This window comes from Thamnophis sirtalis, unplaced genomic scaffold, assembly GCF_051295495.1.
Source record: "Thamnophis sirtalis isolate CommonGarterSnake01/CBP01778 unplaced genomic scaffold, rThaSir2_p1.2 scaffold_1, whole genome shotgun sequence".
NCBI classification, from domain to species: Eukaryota; Metazoa; Chordata; class Lepidosauria; order Squamata; family Natricidae; genus Thamnophis; species Thamnophis sirtalis.
Window position 1 is genome coordinate 12831687 of NW_028261381.1, and position 16892 is coordinate 12848578.

Consider the following 16892-nt stretch of genomic DNA (forward strand, 5'->3'; position numbering starts at 1 on the left):
GTTGCACAAGACAGTGGATGGAGCATTCTAGTTTCCATTTCTGTAAGATAGAGTTGGGAGGGCAAGGCAAAAGAGTTTCTTTCTAACAAATCTTGTTAGAAATGTTTCTTTTGGCTGAGCAGAAGTGTGCATGAAATCGTGACCCGTCAAAACCGCGGTCCACTAAAGCGCGCCCGATCAAAGCGCGTACGTGACATCATCAGCAGCGCGACAAATAAAATTAAAAATAAATTAAATTAAAATTAAAATTAAATTAAAGCAAGCCGATTCACATAAAGGTAAGGGTTAGGTTTAGGTTTAGGGTTAGGGTTAGGTTAAGGGTTAGGGTTAGGTTTAGGGTTACGTTAAGCGTTAGGGTTAGGTTTAGGGTTAGGTTAAGGGTTAGGGTTAGGGTTAGGGTTAGGTTTAGGGTTAGGTTAAGGGTTAGGCTTAGGGTTAGGTTTAGGGTTAGGTTTGGGGGGGTTAGGGTAAGGTTTTCGCGTTAATTTTAAATTTACCGCTCACAGCGTGCCGTTTTCGTCGCGCTGTGATGACGTCACGTACGCGCTTTGATCGGGCGCGCTTTAGTCTACCGCGGATTTGTGGTGGAACCGCATGAAATAGTTATCTTCGGAAGCATAAAGCAGTTCTGATAGGAGGGGGGGAGAGTGTGCATAAACTTGCAGAAAGTGCCAGGAAGCAGGCAAGAAAAAAGATGGAGCTGGCTTAAGAAAGAGCTTCGTATGTGTACCTGTGGACTGCGAAGCACCTCTTCCAAAGGAGTTGCATGTCCTCATTTATCTTGTCTCTTGGGAATGCATTAGGAATCACTAAGTTTCTTATGAGATATTGGAGGCACAAGAAGACAAGAGCTGATTAGTATAATCAGTTGAACTGAATGCAATCCAACATGCTTTGGCAGCCATTTGATGTTACAGTCTCCTAATCTCTAGAAATCTCTTTTTTCATAGGACTTGGGTCTCATCTTCCAGGTCTATTCTGCAGCAGGGAGCAAGGTTCATCCTAATCCACCTCTCTCCTTATCCCAACCAAGCCCCTAACCAGAGCTTGGCTCCGACACCTGGACCCACCTCAGCAGCAGCTGAGGAGCAGTGGCAGCAGGGAGCTCACAGTAAAACAAGGGAAAGGGAGATTTCTCCCTCAAAACGCTGCCCATACCCAGGGGTGGGCTGCTATGGGTTCACCCAGGTTCGGGAGAACCCGTAGTGTTGTGACTCAGCAGCAGCTTGCTGTGAGTTGCGTCGGGATGCAGGAATAATGAGCAGCTGTTGCTCATTAGGGTCATCTGCAGATAAAAGACGGATGGTGCCACACCTTAGTTGCAGAAGTCAACGTTCGTCGTTCGTCGTTCGTCGTTCGTCGTGTGTGGTTCATCGTTTCGAGATTCAAAGAGGCACTTGGATAAGTGATTTGCTTTCTATAAACCTGATTCAAAGAGGCACTGATTTGCTTTCTGTAAACCTGATTCAAAGAGGCACTCGGATAAGTGATTTGCTTTCTGTAAACCTGGTTTGCTGTAAGAGCTTTTTGTTTTTGCATTATAACTTTTTGCCAGAGACTTTATCTACATATAATTTTGGGCTCGCAGCCAGCGTGAGCCGGGACTGATAAAGACTTTCTTTTGTAAGCTTCGTGTGACTGTAGTTTTGGAACAGGCTAAGTGGGGGCCAGAACATGTAGTTAACATTATGGCCAGTTCCGAAAACCTCCAAATCCTACCCCTGGCTAGGCCTGCACTCCCCTCCCCTCCCCTCCCACTCTGCCACACGCTCCAAGGAGTCTTCACACAGCCCATTTTGGATGTGAGGTAAGCACAGGGAGGTTTGGGGAGGGGGAAAAACAGACCTCCCAGAAGTTCCGGAAGGCTGGAAATGGCCTTTTCCAGCCTCCAGAGGGCCTCCAGAGCCCAGGGCAGCAGAATCTGGGGATAGAGAAAAGCCTCCCCCCTGCCGTGGTGCAGGAGGCCAAGTAGGCCACACCCACCATGGCCACACCCACCCAGCAATCAGGCAGAGAAATCGTTGCTGATATTTTTGAAGCCCACATCTGCTAGTTATCAGTCAGATTGTTTCTGATCATGGGTTCGCATACTTGAAGCCTAGTGCTAATCTATATCAAATATATATACCAGTGATGGCTACCCTTTTTCTAAAGGCATGTCAAAATTGTGTGTGCCTGCTATTGCATGAGTGCGTGCCCCACCCACCTACACATGTGCATGTGACCACCACATGCATGAGCATGTGACACCACCCCCACCCCACACCTTCCCCAGGAGGCTTTCCTGATGCCGGGGGAGAGGGTGAAAACGGCCTCCCCTGCCCCCCCCAGAGACTCTCGGAAGGTGGAAACAGATCATTTCTGAACTTCTGGGTGGCCCATTGAACCTGTTTTTCGCCCTTTCCCCACTTCTAAGCCAAGGTATTGAGACTCCTATTTAAAGCCCCAAATGGCTTGAGACCAGTGGTGGGTTGCAGGCGGTACGCCCCAGTAAGGGTGTACCGGAGCCTGCCCGGAGCACCAGATACCGTTTCGGTACAGTGCTCCAGAGGGCCCGCCCGCCCGCCCGAACTCCTTACCGGTCTTTCAAGTCTTTGGCACTTCTGCGCACGGCGTGTACAGCGCCAGCGCGATTCTCCGCTGAGCAGCTGGAGCATCATGGAGGCTTGCAGAGGCGCTAAGATGCGTGCACGCAAACTGCACGCTTCCATGTGGATGCGGCCACAGATCCGGAACCCACCACTGCTTGAGACCCAAGAGTTTAAAAATGCTTGTCCTCCCAACTCCATAGGTCCATACTTGACAAAGCTTAAATGACTACGTCATTCAAGGTGAGATCTTTTCATTATGGTGCCTCCTCCCATGCAGGAAGCTTCCTTCTATAGCAGAGAATATCCAGATATTCATCTAGTGAATATGTACAGGAACTTACCTGAGCCTTTGTTTTTTCATGTCTTACTACTGTTTCATGTTTTACTACTGAGAGAACAATGTCCAAATAGCTTTGCTTATGTCAGCATTAAATGTATGTGATTAGTCTATGTTGAAGTTGTATTTGTTATACTTTGGCTACGTTCACAGAAATATGCTTGAAACTAAACTAATCCATTAGATGGGTTCTATTTATCCAATCAAATAGCTTCGGTTTACCCCATATACGAAGTTGCTCCAAAGCTAATCAACTTTAGCACATAATGTGTATGCAACTACTAGACCCTTTCCTGACCAGATTAAGCATATCGTGCTTTTTATCTCTGAGTTTTAATTGAATAATTTCTTGGCTTTGTATACTTTTTTGAAGGCCAACGGAATAAGTAATAATATGCAAATGTATTAAATACAATAAATAAATACAGATGCAATTAATTTTGCAGGACACATTACCATGTGACTTCTTAAAATGTTATTATGAGCCTCAGTTGCACAGTGGTTAGAGTGCAATACTGCAAGTTACTTCTGCTGATCACTGTCTGCCAGCAGTTTGATTCTCACCAGGCTCAAGGTTGACTCAGCCTTCCGTCCTTCTGAGGTCAGTAAAATGAGGACCCAGATTGTTGGAGGCAATAATAATTCTAAAGTATATGTCTTCAGTGCTATTGCTATTATAGGGCCTATGGAAGCCAATAAATTATGCTTGATTCTCTAATTTCTCACCATACTGGAATGCAGTTAAGTTAGCCATCATATAGGGCCCGTAAACTGCATAAGCCAAATGTTCAATTTACTTTATTTAACATTCATTGCATTATCCAATCTTGGTTAAGTTGGTTCACCGACAAAAGGGCAAACGACAAAACCGTGCCCGACTAAACCGCGGTGACAAAACCGTGTGTTCTAAAGCGCTCCGACGAATGAGCGCTGAATCGCGCCGACAACAGCGCAGTGACAGAAGCGTGCTGTAAAACTAAACCTAAACCTAACCCTAAACCTAACCCTAAACCTAACCCTAAATGTAACGCTAACCCTAACCCTAAACGTAACGCTAACCCTAACCTTAAACCTAACCCTAAACCTAACCCTAAACCTAACCTTAAACCTAAACCTAACCCTAACCCTTACGTTAAGTTAAATCGTCTTTCTGTCGACTCACTGTTGTAAAGCGCCTTTCTGTCTCCACGCTATTGTCACCGCGCTGTTGTTGGCGCGTTGATGATGTCGCGGTTTTAACGACGAGTTTTTGTCGGCGAGCTTTTGTCGTGCGCGCTTTTGTCGGGTCACGGGGTAAGTTATGCAAAACAATATTTAAAAATAGCTGTGAGCCAAATACCCTAAGATTTGAGAACCCAGCAGAAAGAGTCAGGATCCTAGAGAGGGCTGTAAGCACTATGAAGCGGTCTATAACTCTAGGTGCTATTGCTAAGTGCTATTATTTTGCTGAAACTAAGCCTAGAAAAAAATGTCCCATTAATTATTAGGACAGAAAAACACTCATTGACAAGGTGAATTCTGAAAGCCTGCATTGATTAGTGGCTTTTGCTTTCCTAATATTCATGCTAACTTGTCGACGTAAATAGTGACCTCTCCAGCTACACTTCTACAAATTGGAGTGCAGAGAACAGTTTAGTATCCCAGAAAAATAATCAGGTTGTCAGGCAGGTGACAGCTCCTTTCTAAAATAGAATTAAGAAACAGGCCTCTGGTAAATTGTTGGGGTTGAGTGGGCTGGCAGGAAATCACATAGATGTCATGTGTGCAGGCAGTTCTGTGTAGCAATAGCAATAGCAGTAGACTTATATACCGCTTCATAGGGCTTTCAGCCCTCTCTAAGCGGTTTACAGAGAGTCAGCATATTGCCCCCAACAATCTGGGTCCTCATTTTACCCACCTCGGAAGGATGGAAGGCTGAGTCAACCCTGAGCCAGTGAGATTTGAACCGCTGAACTGCTGATCTAGCAGTAGCCTGCAGTGCTGCATTTAACCACTGCGCCACCTTGGCTCTTGTACACTTTGCCATGAATAATGCCCACTGAATACAGTGCAACTTATACATTAATAAGAACAGATGGAAAGGCATTAAGAAATCGTATAAAATATAACATTTGAAGCCTGGAGTGGAATGAACTCTATCTTATCAGAGTTCCCACCAGTTCCTGTAGGAGAGGGAATGGCCTTAAAGCAGAATGATTTGTTACCAAGGCCAGGATCAGACAAGAGTTTTAGACCTATAGGGCAGTGGTCTCCAACCTTGGCAACTTTAAGACTTGTGGACTTCAACTCCCAGAGTTCCTCAGCCAGCTTTGCTCTAGGAGCTTTTACTCCTAGGAACTCTAGGAGTTGAAGTCCACAGGTCTTAAAGTTGCCAAGGTTGGAGACCATTGCTATAGGGCATTTGTTTCGTACCCCAGTCTACTCTATAGGGCTGACAGTCTCCAAGTGTGGGGCATTATGATGATCTTAGGGTTTTTGGAGCCTTCACCAAAGCTATCATGGTTGCCCCTGCAAGGCAATCAACTTTGGAAAAAGCATCAGAGCTTTTTCCCCCCTTTTGAGCACAATGGTATCAATAAATTTGTCAAAGTCATTGTGTAGATTGTCTCTCATATTTTCCTGTTAGTCTTAACTTTCTTTGTTTGTCCAGACTAATAATGACACAATGTCATCGGAACACAAAAATTAAAGTCTACCTGTTGAAAATCAGCGATCTCAAACATCATTTTGCAAAAATATTGGTGCAGCAGGTTGGCTGGCTGTTGTGGCCCAGCAGCAGCCGTTGGAGCTGCCGATGGACTCCGATAGCGAGGACTACTACTATGAGTCTACTATGGAAGATGTGAAGGACCCTGGCTCAGAGCAGGGACCAGAGAGACTGGTTGGCCACCAGGAGGCGTCTGAGGCATGGAGCAGTGGGGAAGATCAAAGGGAGTTTGTCCCTGACGCCAGGCAATGAAGGGCGGAGAAACGGAGGCAGCAGTTATGGAGACAGACTCATAAGAGATAATCAAGCCCAGGTGGTTGTGGCTTGGCCCCTCCCAAGAGAGTGTATAAGAGGAGACTTTGGGAGGAGTCCTTTTGCAGGACACAACTATTCCTAGTAATCTGGAGAACTTCTTTCTGGTCTGCCTGGTGTTCCCGTGTCTGTTGGAGTCTGGGTTGCTGCCAAGATCTTGCCAGTCAGCCGTATCTGGGCTTCCAGCCAACAGGATTATAATTGCTGTGAATAAAGAGTGGCAAACAGCTAAGCCTGTGTCTGCGTTCATTACCGAACGGAGGGGGGCCAGAACAGCTGGCTAAGGAGACACAATGAGTAATCTTCATTGTAGATTTCTTTTTTAATTTATTGAATAAGTAAGAAATTGATCCAGGCAATTATCATATTTGCCCAGTCCTAAAGACATCATTGAATGCACAAATATTAGAAATTAGGGCTGTATTTCTCATTTTTGCAGCTTTAATCGCTATATTCCAAAATCTATTGAGTAGGCAGCATCCAGATGATGTATGTATCTGTGGTGGGATTTAAAATTTTTATTTTTCATTTTCATAACATATAATCAAATGTATATTATTACATAACTAACATCATATTATATTATTAAATGTTTACATCAATTCGTCTTACCATCAACTCCCAAAAACAATTATTGGCTCTTCTGATCTCCATACACCATATTTGTACCTTATCCATTACTTTCTTCTCCCTCACGTAGTTCTTCAACTTTCCACCTTTCCATAATGTCCAGTTCCAAAATTACAGTTAGTTATACAGTTCTTATTTCAAAGCTCTGGTCCACCTTAAATTTAGCTAATACAACTAATGTAAAGGGGAAGAGAAGCGGGAGCCATTTTGATCTTTTGCAAAAAGAAAAAAAAAAAACCTTCGTATTTTCCCAGTTTTTGATTTTATTATTTTTTCCCTTGTTACCTTCCACCTCTCGTTGGTTATAGTTGCTCAAAATATATTAATTGGGACAAACTTGCATACAGCCAAACTCCGGTATGTTACTCTTCGCCTCCTGCTTTTCCAACTTCTAATTTATGGCAATTGGTTAATTAATCTTCCTGCTCAGGGTTTCACATTCCATTCACTGCAGGCAAGATTAGATTATCAGTGAGAAAATAGTGCTTTTTTTCTTGATTTTCCCCCTTGTTATATTCCACCTCTGATTAATTGGAGTTGTTTAAAATATGTTAGTTAGAAGAAACTCAGACGAAGCAGATCTTCACGCTCCTAGACTCTTTTAAAAACACAATCTTTTCAAATTTAGAGTTTGTGTTTGAGTGGGTTTGTCACTTCTCTACTTTCTCCTTTCTGCCCAAATTGTTTCAAGCAAATGGCTCTCTTTTGGGCTAGTGATTCAACCCTCCATTTTTCCCCTTTTCTTTCTTTCTTTTTGCCAAAATCCCAATCTGTCCATCAATATTATTTATGCGCTCAAGGTTTTTTGCCTTTTCCAAATTCTGATTTATAACTGTGGGTTAATAGATCTTCTTACCAGGCTTTCATCTTGCCTCTGAAAGCTCCTGCTCAGCTGCTTTGGCCTGAAGCCAGCTTCTTGTACAGCCATGTTGCCATGCTGCCGCCCCGACTCCGATTCAGAGAGCAAATCTCTGATCTATGAGGGACCTGTTGCACTCCCTCTGGGTCTGATGAGATGATGCCCCTTCTTCACCCATCCCCCACAGGGAGGTTCTGATCAGTGGTGGGTTTCAAAAATTGTTCGAACCTACTCTGTGGGTGTGGCCTCCTTTGTGGGAGTGGCTTGCCACCCATGTGACCGGATGGGAGTGGCTTGCCGCCCATGTGACCGGATATGAAGATACCGACGACACTTGTCAGAATGACCTTAAATTACCTCACACACAGCACTGGCATGCATAAGAATATGATGTAAACTTGTTTTTTTTAAAGGCATCTTTGGTTTGCGTTAAAACAATTTCAACACACACAATGTTCTGATTGCACCACAAACACAGTAGTCATCCTTACCTTTCACAGAGGCACTGAGTTTTATAAATATGAGCATGATAGTGTAGAATAATCATATCCAAGAACCAGTGGTGGGTTTCAAAAATTTTTGGAACCTCTTCTGTATGTGTGGCCTGCTTTCCGGGTCCACTGGTGGAACCTCTTCTAACCGGTCCGGTAGATTTGACGAACCGGTTCTACCGAATAGGTGCGAACTGGTAGGAACCCACCTCTGGTTCTGATCCAAAAAAAGGATCTTATAATTGGTTTGTCAGACAAGGTTCATGTGAGGTTCTTCAGAGCTCACCCCCCCCCCACCCCACCCCGTCTGTTCAGCTGGAGAACTTCCGGTTGACCGGGATTAAAAAAAAATTACTACCAGTTCTATGGGCATGGCGTGATTGGTGGGCATGGCAGGGAAAGGTTACTGCAAAATCCCCATTTCCTCCCAATCATCTGGGACTCAGGAGGCAGAGAATGGATGGGGACGGAGTCAGTCAGAGGTGGTATTTACCAGTTCTCCGAACTACTCCAAATTTCCACTACCGGTTCTCCAGAACTGGTCAGCACCAGCTGAAAACCACCTCTGGTATGTATGTATGTGTGCATGCATGTCTATTTACATATGAATGAATAAATAAATAAGTGTGTTTTGGATTTCCAGTGACTTCTGAATAAAGGACAAACAGCATCCACACCCCTCTAAAACGTAAGACAACCTTATTTCTCGTGCAGTCATCCTGCTTCTTTCAACAAATTTGATGGGGAGATTCAGATAAAGACATTTTCCATTTGTGACCTCCCTCCCTCTTAAAGTAAAAAAAAATGTTTTGTTTTTTTTTCAATCTATTTTTTTCTTGCCACATAAAAACTGTGAAAGATAGAAAGATGGCCAGCGCATGGAATGCGTTCTGACTAATACTGGGTGCCATCCACCTGGAACGCCTGTGTCTCATTGAAGATGGTAAAGCACATGCTACCTAAATGGAGCTTACACACCAGGTGGAAAACTATTTTAGCTGGATCAATTTGTCAAAACCTATCCCTCTCCACTGCACGGTAAAAATGTAATATTCTCTAGGTCCCATTAGTTTTCCGTTATATCAAGATGTAATAGCACCCAGGGAATAATGTATTAAAGGCAGTTCAGAAAGAAATTGGTGGATTGAGGATTTTTGAGAGGAAGGGAAGCCTGCCACAATCTTTAATCATGTGGAAGTCTAAACTCCAATTATTCCCTTGGGATCTTCCCAACATAGTGCCTACTATGAAAAGTATACTTTTCCCTCCCCACCCTCAGAAAAAAAAACCTCTTGTGAGTTCTACCTTGATCTGGAATTTGTTTCAACCACAAGCTAAATTATTGGGGGAGGGGTCTCCCTAAAGAAGCAAGATAGGCATAAGATGAGCCGTGGTAGTGCAGTGTTTAGAATGAAGTATTACGGGCTGATTCTGCTCATTGCCAGGAGTTTGATCCTGACTGGCTTAAAGTTGACTCAGCCTTCCATCTTTCCAAGGTAGGTAAAATGAGGACCCCGATTTGTGGGGACAATATGCTCTGTAAACCATGTGCAATTGATCTGAAACTGAAGCAAATCTAGTGTTTTCTTTGCAAAACTGCGACTCTGTAAAGTTTATGGGTGATCTTTTTTCCCCGCTGAAGGGAACAACTGACTCAAGACTTCCACCGAGCTGGATTCTTTCTCCCTTACTAAAATGCCAGCAGTTCATGTCTACCGGCTTTTAAATGCAATAGGGTAGTGGGTAGTTTGGAGGTATACAAATCAAATCAAACCTTTATTGTCAATGCACAACATGTGTACAATGAAATTGAATGAGACTCCCTTGGTGCAGCCCCCCCCCCCCGAAAACACAGAATACATCTCAATATAAAAGAAAAAGAAATCCCTAAATCGAAATAAGTAATAACTAGCACACATTCCCATATACATTCCCTTATATGTGTGTTGTGGCCCAGCAGGAGCCGTTGGAGCTGCCACCAGACTCCGACAGTGAGGGGCCCTATGAGTTGGCTCTGGAGGATGTGGAGGACCCTGGACAGGATTCCGACTCCGAGCAGGGCACAGAGAGGCTTGTTGGCCACCAGGAGGCACCTGAGCCTTGGACCAGTAGGGAGGAGAAAAGGGAGTGTAATTCTGATGTCAGCAGTGAGTTGTTCCTGGATGCCCGGCACCGAAGAGCTAATAGGCATCAGGAACAGTTGTGCAAGTACAGGAGGTAATTGCACTCAGCTGGTGGTAATTAGGCTCCTCTCCAGACTATAAAAGGACTGCTTATGCACACGCCCCTTTTGCAGAAATCAACACAGGAACTAATGTTGGAGAACATTATTGTGAGCTTGCTGGATTGCTGCCCAAGCTTGTCTGTGCCGGTTTGCTGCCAAGGACCTGTCTGTCTGTTAATTAAATGCCGTAACTTATCTTTGGCTCGGAGTGTGTGTTGGTGTGGGATGAGGGGGCTCAGAACATATATGTATATAACATTATATTACACCGGTATAAACAACGTTACACATTGTGCTGGCCCTGCAAGCCTATCATATTAAACCTGATTGTGGTGTTAGGTTGCGTTCAGAAGTCTGACGACGCACAGATAAAAGCTATTTTTCAGCCTGCTCATCGGGCTAGCTATGCTTCTATATCTCCTGTCCGATGGTAGGAGACTAAAGAAGACCTGACCAGGAAGTGAATCATCCCTGAGGATTTTCTTCATGCTGCTAAGGCAGCGGGTCCTGGCAATTTCATCCAGTGGGGTCAGGGGGCAGCGCATGATTTTTTTTGTGCTGTGCTCATCGCCCGCTGTAATACCTTTTTGTCCGCAGCTGTCAAACCAGCATACCGTACAACTTTCATTCAGTGTTTTCTCTCATACCAATATACCAATATGGAGTAGCCCAGGCATGAAATCCTCTTACTTTTGCTACTGGTTCGGAACTGGAAGGGTGCATGTGCGCATGCTCGCTTTGCTCCCGCATATGCGCAGAATGTCTGTGATGACGTTTGGGTGGTTGGATGGAGCCTCCCGCTGCCGCCACTACTGGTTCACTCAAACCGGGGCAAACCAGCAGATTACTGCCTCTGGAGTAGCCACTCTTACTATATTCTATTTCTATTGTGCATAACATTTTTATTTTTTATTCCAGGACTTGGTGTGGGGTGAAGGAGCTCAGAACCAAGGCATTTTCTTTTGACCTTCTTGAGTCAGCTAAATATATCATTGATTGGCTTATACCAGATTATGCTCTGGACTGTATTGAAATTTGTAGAAACTGATTCCCAAAGAATTCCACCAATGACCTAGTTACACCCTGGGATGGCTCCATGTTTCCATTGTAAAAGAATAGTGCTTGGTAAATCCATGGTTCTTCATCTAATTCAAAATAAATCTTTTTTTTTCTTTTAACAACTCTGTAATCCCTTGCATCGTGATGGAATTCGGAACAACTGAATGGAGCTGAGCATTTACTGGATAGATGCCCTTCCTGATGCCTATGTGGAGCTCCTAGCAGATATTTTCTCTTTGCACCCAGAGGCTCGAACTAGGCTACCTAGGCTCGAACTCACAGCCTCCTGATCATAAGGTAAGAGCTCCAGCTCCAGGTCACCAAACCACCCACCATTCAAAATAAATCATAATCCCATCTTTAAATCATATGAGTCTTCCCAAAACAATATTTACACAAACATGGATATTAACTCAAAATAATGGCTAAAGGCATCTCATAAGCATTCCCTCCATCGTCCTTCACATCCAGCACCATGAAGTTGAAAGTGATGTCCACAGAGAATTTTGAAAATCTGTAAAAGGAGTATTTATTTTACGCCCTCTATGACCGTAATGGAGAACATATGGCACGAGTGGCATGTGAGCTTCCCTGAAGCCTCCGGAGTGTGAAAAACTGGCCCTATGGACAAACTGGAAGTTCAGGAATGTACTTCCGGTTTGCTCGTAGGGCCGGTTTTAGCCCTCTGGAGGCTTCAGGAGACTTCCCTGAAGGCTCCAGAGGGGGGAAAAAAACGACACTACAAGCAAACCGCAAGTGACTTCTGGCTTCCTCTTAGGGGCGGTTTTAGCCCTCTGGAGCATTCAGGAGCCTTCAGGCGGCTTCCCTGAAGGCTCCGGAGGACAAAAAATGACCCTACGAGCCCTCCGGAGCCTTCAGGGAAGCCTCCAGAAGGCCCCTGAAGGCTCTGAAGGAGGAGAAACGGCCCTAAGGACAAACCAAAAGTCACTTCCGGTTTGATCGTAGGGTCATTTTTTGCCCTCCGGAGCCTTCAGGGAAGCCTCTTGAAGGCCACTGAAGGCTCTGGAGGGCTAAAACTGGCCCTACGAGCAAACCAGAAGTCCGTTCCCGAACTTCAGGTTTGCCCATAGGACCGGTTTTTCATGCTCCGGAGGCTTCAGGAAAGCTCCTGAAGTTTCCAGAGGGCCTCCGGGAGGCAGGGGAAGGTGTTTTCACCCTCCCCAGGCTCCTATAAAGCCTCTGGAGCCTGGGGAGGATGAAAAAAGCACACCAAAAATGGGGGGGGAGTGCTGGTCATGCGCATAGCATTATGGGTGTGGCACGCCTGCGCATGACCCCCCCCCCGCACTCCCACCGCTTTTGGCACACGAGCCACAAAAGGTTTGCCATCACTGTCCTAGGGCTTGATAGGGACAATTTGTTGCAAGCCTCTGCATTAAATAGCATTTTTTTTTCTTGAAACTGGGAAGTAAATTTTATTTATATATTGGGGACAGGATGCAAAAATATGCTTGGGATTCCCCAAATAGCCCAACTCCTAAAGCTAAACTCCTCTGCGGTGAGAATTTGATTTTTACACATTAGAATTTCCCTAGTCTTGCTTTTCATTACATTCGCCAAGGCAGCTGTTAAACCCTGCAGAGAAGCATTTCTGCAATTAGACAAGATATAGATATTGTATCTATATTCAATACTGGAACAAAAATTCTCATATGTTCATTTGCACTCCTTGATCTTGGCACTAACCAATGTTCTTGATGACGCCGAGATTTAAATCTCACAAGGTTTTCCAAAGGCCCATCTGTGCTACCAATTTCACAACTGCATTGTAAAAATAACCCTGAACCTATTGGTACCGAGGTGTCAGCTAGATCACCCAAATTACTGCAGCTAGCATTTCTGTCACACTCTCAGCTTTCATAATGATGAAAGTCGGCTTTCTGAAGACAGATGCAAAAAATATAGAAGCACACTGTATCGAATGAGAAAGACATGCCTTTACAACAGCCTTGCTGGTATCTATAGCTACAGCTATATGGATACTTGCCTAAATTATGTCGGAATTGGATTTTGTTCCGTTACACCCCTCCTTTCTTTCCAGAAAGCAAATTTGGGGTCTCTACTCCTGTCTATTGTTGAGGATTCATAAAATAAACCTTGTTCTTGTTGTGAAGTCCTGGCTCTCACGTCGTTCCTGCCTCGATCCTCTAAATCTATCATCTGCCTGAACTGAGCAGGAAAACCTGGAGATGGAGCTTTTGTTGACAGTGCCTTATTTCAACTTCCTGATCTCAATTTCATCACTTCTTCCTTTCTCGCCAATACTTCGTAGGTGATGTTCAGCAGGTTCTGATCAGTTCTGGCGAACCAGTAGCAGAAATTTTGAGTAGTTTGGAGAACCGGTAATTACCACTTCTGATTGACTCTACCCCCATCTATTCTCTGCCACCCGAGTCCCAGCTGATTGTAGGAAATGGCAATTTTGCAGTAACCTTCCCCTGGAGTGGGGAGGGAATGGAGATTTTACAGAGGTGGGTTCCTACCAGTTCGCACCTATTCGGTAGAACCGGTTCGTCAAATCTACCGAACCGGTTAGAAGAGGTTCCACCAGTGGACCCAGAAAGCAGGCCACACCTACAGAAGAGGTTCCAAAATTTTTTTGAAACCCACCACTGGTCCATAGATATGATTATTCTACACTATCATGCTCATATTTATAAAACTCTGTGCCTCTGTGAAAGGTATGGATGACTACTGTGTTTGTGGTGCAATCAGACCATTGCGTGTGTTGAAGTTGTTTTAATGCAAACCAAAGATGCCTTTTAAAAAACAGGTTTACATCATATTCTTATGCATGCCAGTGCTGTGTGTGAGGTAATTTAAGGTGGTTCTGACAAGTGTCGTCGGCATCTTCATATCTGGTCACATGGGCGGCAAGCCACTCCCATCCAGTCACATGGGCGGCAAGCCACTTCCACAAAGGAGGCCACACCCACAGAGTAGGTTCGAACAATTTTTGAAACCCACCACTGATTTTACAGTATCCTTCCCCTGTCATGCCCACCAAGCCATGCCACGCCCACAGAACTGGTAGTAAAAAAATCTGAATTCCATAACTGCAATACATGATAGTTTAGATGCCACACAGTCTATTGTCATGGGGTTCACCACTTGATATGACAACAATGTTCTACATCCATTTTTAAAAACAAGCTTGCTTTGGCAGGTGATTTCACCCAGAGATCTTGACTAATCTCAGCAGGGATAAGATAAGATAAGCGGGGTCTTTACTAAGTAGTACTCGGGATGAAAAAATTCTAAGAAATTTCAGGACTGGGCACAGGAAAGTCAAACCATCCTTAGAAGAAAAAGCGAATGCAAACCATTTTTGAAATATGCTCAAGAAAGCTGAGCAGCCACATTGAGCTTGAGTTGAGACTATCTGACTGATGCTTCCTGTGGTTTCTTTGGCCTTCAAATAAACAGATGCCAGGTTTTTATTGTTTGTAATGTTTTGATGAGTTTAGTTTTATAATTTTAATATGGTTTCAGATGTTGTTTCAACTTTTGATTGGGAGCCACCCAGAGTTGGTTGGAACATTGGTGGCTAAATAAATGTTTCAAATAAATAATTTTGAGAGGAATTCAGTGCAAAATATCAATCTTTCCTGCATATATTAAATAAGACATCTAGTTTAGATTTCCCAGCCACATTCCTTAGTAGGAGTTAACAAGGCTATTTATGGCTAGATAGGCCAAGTGCCTAACTTCATTCTTTTTCAAAATAAGAGCAACTGTTAAGGGAATGTAAAACGCAAAGCAATTAAACACTTCTCTCTACTAAATATTGTGTACCACAAGTATTTTTAATAGGATATGGATGCATTCTATAATATTGGGGAGAGAGAATAGAATAGAATAGAATAACAGAGTTGGAAGGGACCTTAGAGGTCTTCTGGTGCAACCCCCTGCTAAGGCAGGAAACCCTACACCACTCCAGACAAATGGTTATCCTACATCTTAAAACTTCCAGTGTTGGAGCATTCACAACCGCTGGAGGCAAGTTGTTCCATTGATTAATTGTTCTAACTGTCAGGAAATTTCTCCAGAGAGGGAGGGAGGAGTGTGAAAGAGAGAGAGAGAGAGAGAGAGAGAGAGAGAGAGAGAGAAAGAGAAGAGAGAGAGAGAGAGAGAGAGAGAGAGAGAGAGAGAGAGAGAGAATGAATGAATGTCATGCCTAGATTAGAAATAAGGAGAGAAATAAAATGATTAGGTGATTAGGGAGACTGTTTCCAGCAATGTGTCTGCTCTTTACATTTTCAGCATCCACCTCTCCATTGTATAATTGTAAGCCACCTAGAGTCGCTTAAAAATTATACCCAACAGACTCTTCAGCAATCTTCTCTGGACTCTACAAACTAACAAGCCTTCAGAGGTGTGAACACTGAACTACCCAACACAATTTTGCCAGCCTATATATCGTTCTGTGTTAAAATTCTAGGATTGCAACAGTCAGCCTATTTATGTCCATCTTAGTTTATTTATTTATTTATTTATTTATTTATTTATTTATTTTATTAATTAGACTTATATGCCGCTTCATAGGGCTTTCAGCCCTCTAAGCGGTTTACAGATTTTTAGCAAATTGAATCAGCAAATTGCCCCCACAGTCTGGGTCCTCATTTCACCCACCTCGGAAGGATGGAAGGCTGAGTCAACCTTGAGCCAGTGAGATTTGAACCGCTGAACTGCAGATAACAGTCAGCTGAAGTGGCCTGCAGTACTGCACCCTAACCACTGCGCCACCTCGGTAATAGTTGCCAGCTATTACCTCTTCCCAAAGTTTCGCTGGGAAAAATAAGTCTCTGCCTAGAATAGTAACGCAACAGCCTTCCTGCTCTTCTAACGGAACTTTTTCTACATGAAACTTAACACTACTGCCGTCTTAGCTTCTCCTTACAAGCAAAACTTTCACGAGGCCTTCACTTGGTTTTCTGCATGGGTACGTGAACTAGTGGTGGGGTTCAATTTTTTTTACTACTGGTTCTGTGGGTGTGGCTTGGTGGGTGTGACAGGGGAAGGATACTAGAAAATCTCCATTCCCTCCCCACTCCACAAGGTGGTTACAGCAAAATCCCCATTTCCTCCCGATCAGCTGGGACTTGGGAGACAGAGAATAGATGGGAGCGGGGCCAGTCAGAGGTGGTATTTGCGGGTTCTCCAAACTACTCAAAATTTCTGCTACTGGTTCTCCAGAACTGGTCAGAACCTGCTGAATACCACCTCTGATGTGAACAATCAGTAGGAAGATTTGACCATCACTTGATATCTTTACCTTCCCCCCCCCCCTCTGGTATATTTTGTAATTGGCTAACAGTTCTTACAGTTTCGCTAAATTAAATGAGCCAAATTTTATAATGTAAACACTCAGCATTTTTAAGAACTTTCATCTTAATCATCGGCCTAGCATCACCCTCTTTATTACAGATTAGATCAAGATTCTGTGATGCTTAAAGAGTAGATCAAATGAAATTAATTTAATCATAGCTGATTTCAGTGGGCTCCTTCAAGCCTGACTACGTCTTAATCCAGCGCAATGTTTCTTTTCAATTTCATATTCACAGTTAATCTTGGAATATTTTACAACTTTCAAATTGGTTAATACATTTCCCATGTATCTGTGAAGTTCCCGAAAAGCATTTGTGTTTATAGTTAATATTT

At 43.8% G+C, this 16892-nt stretch overlaps 1 protein-coding gene across 1 annotated transcript in view; it reads right to left on the minus strand.

Moving 5' to 3' along the window:
* Nucleotides 1-6250: 6250 nt before the first annotated feature.
* The window catches only part of NABP1 (nucleic acid binding protein 1), a 32077-nt gene continuing 21435 nt past the window's right edge, over nucleotides 6251-16892 (minus strand). The window contains exon 4 of the mRNA XM_087707740.1: nucleotides 6251-6444. Coding sequence (XP_087563866.1) covers nucleotides 6396-6444 — 49 coding nt within the window. The 3' untranslated portion in view covers nucleotides 6251-6395. The remainder of the gene's footprint in view (nucleotides 6445-16892) is intronic.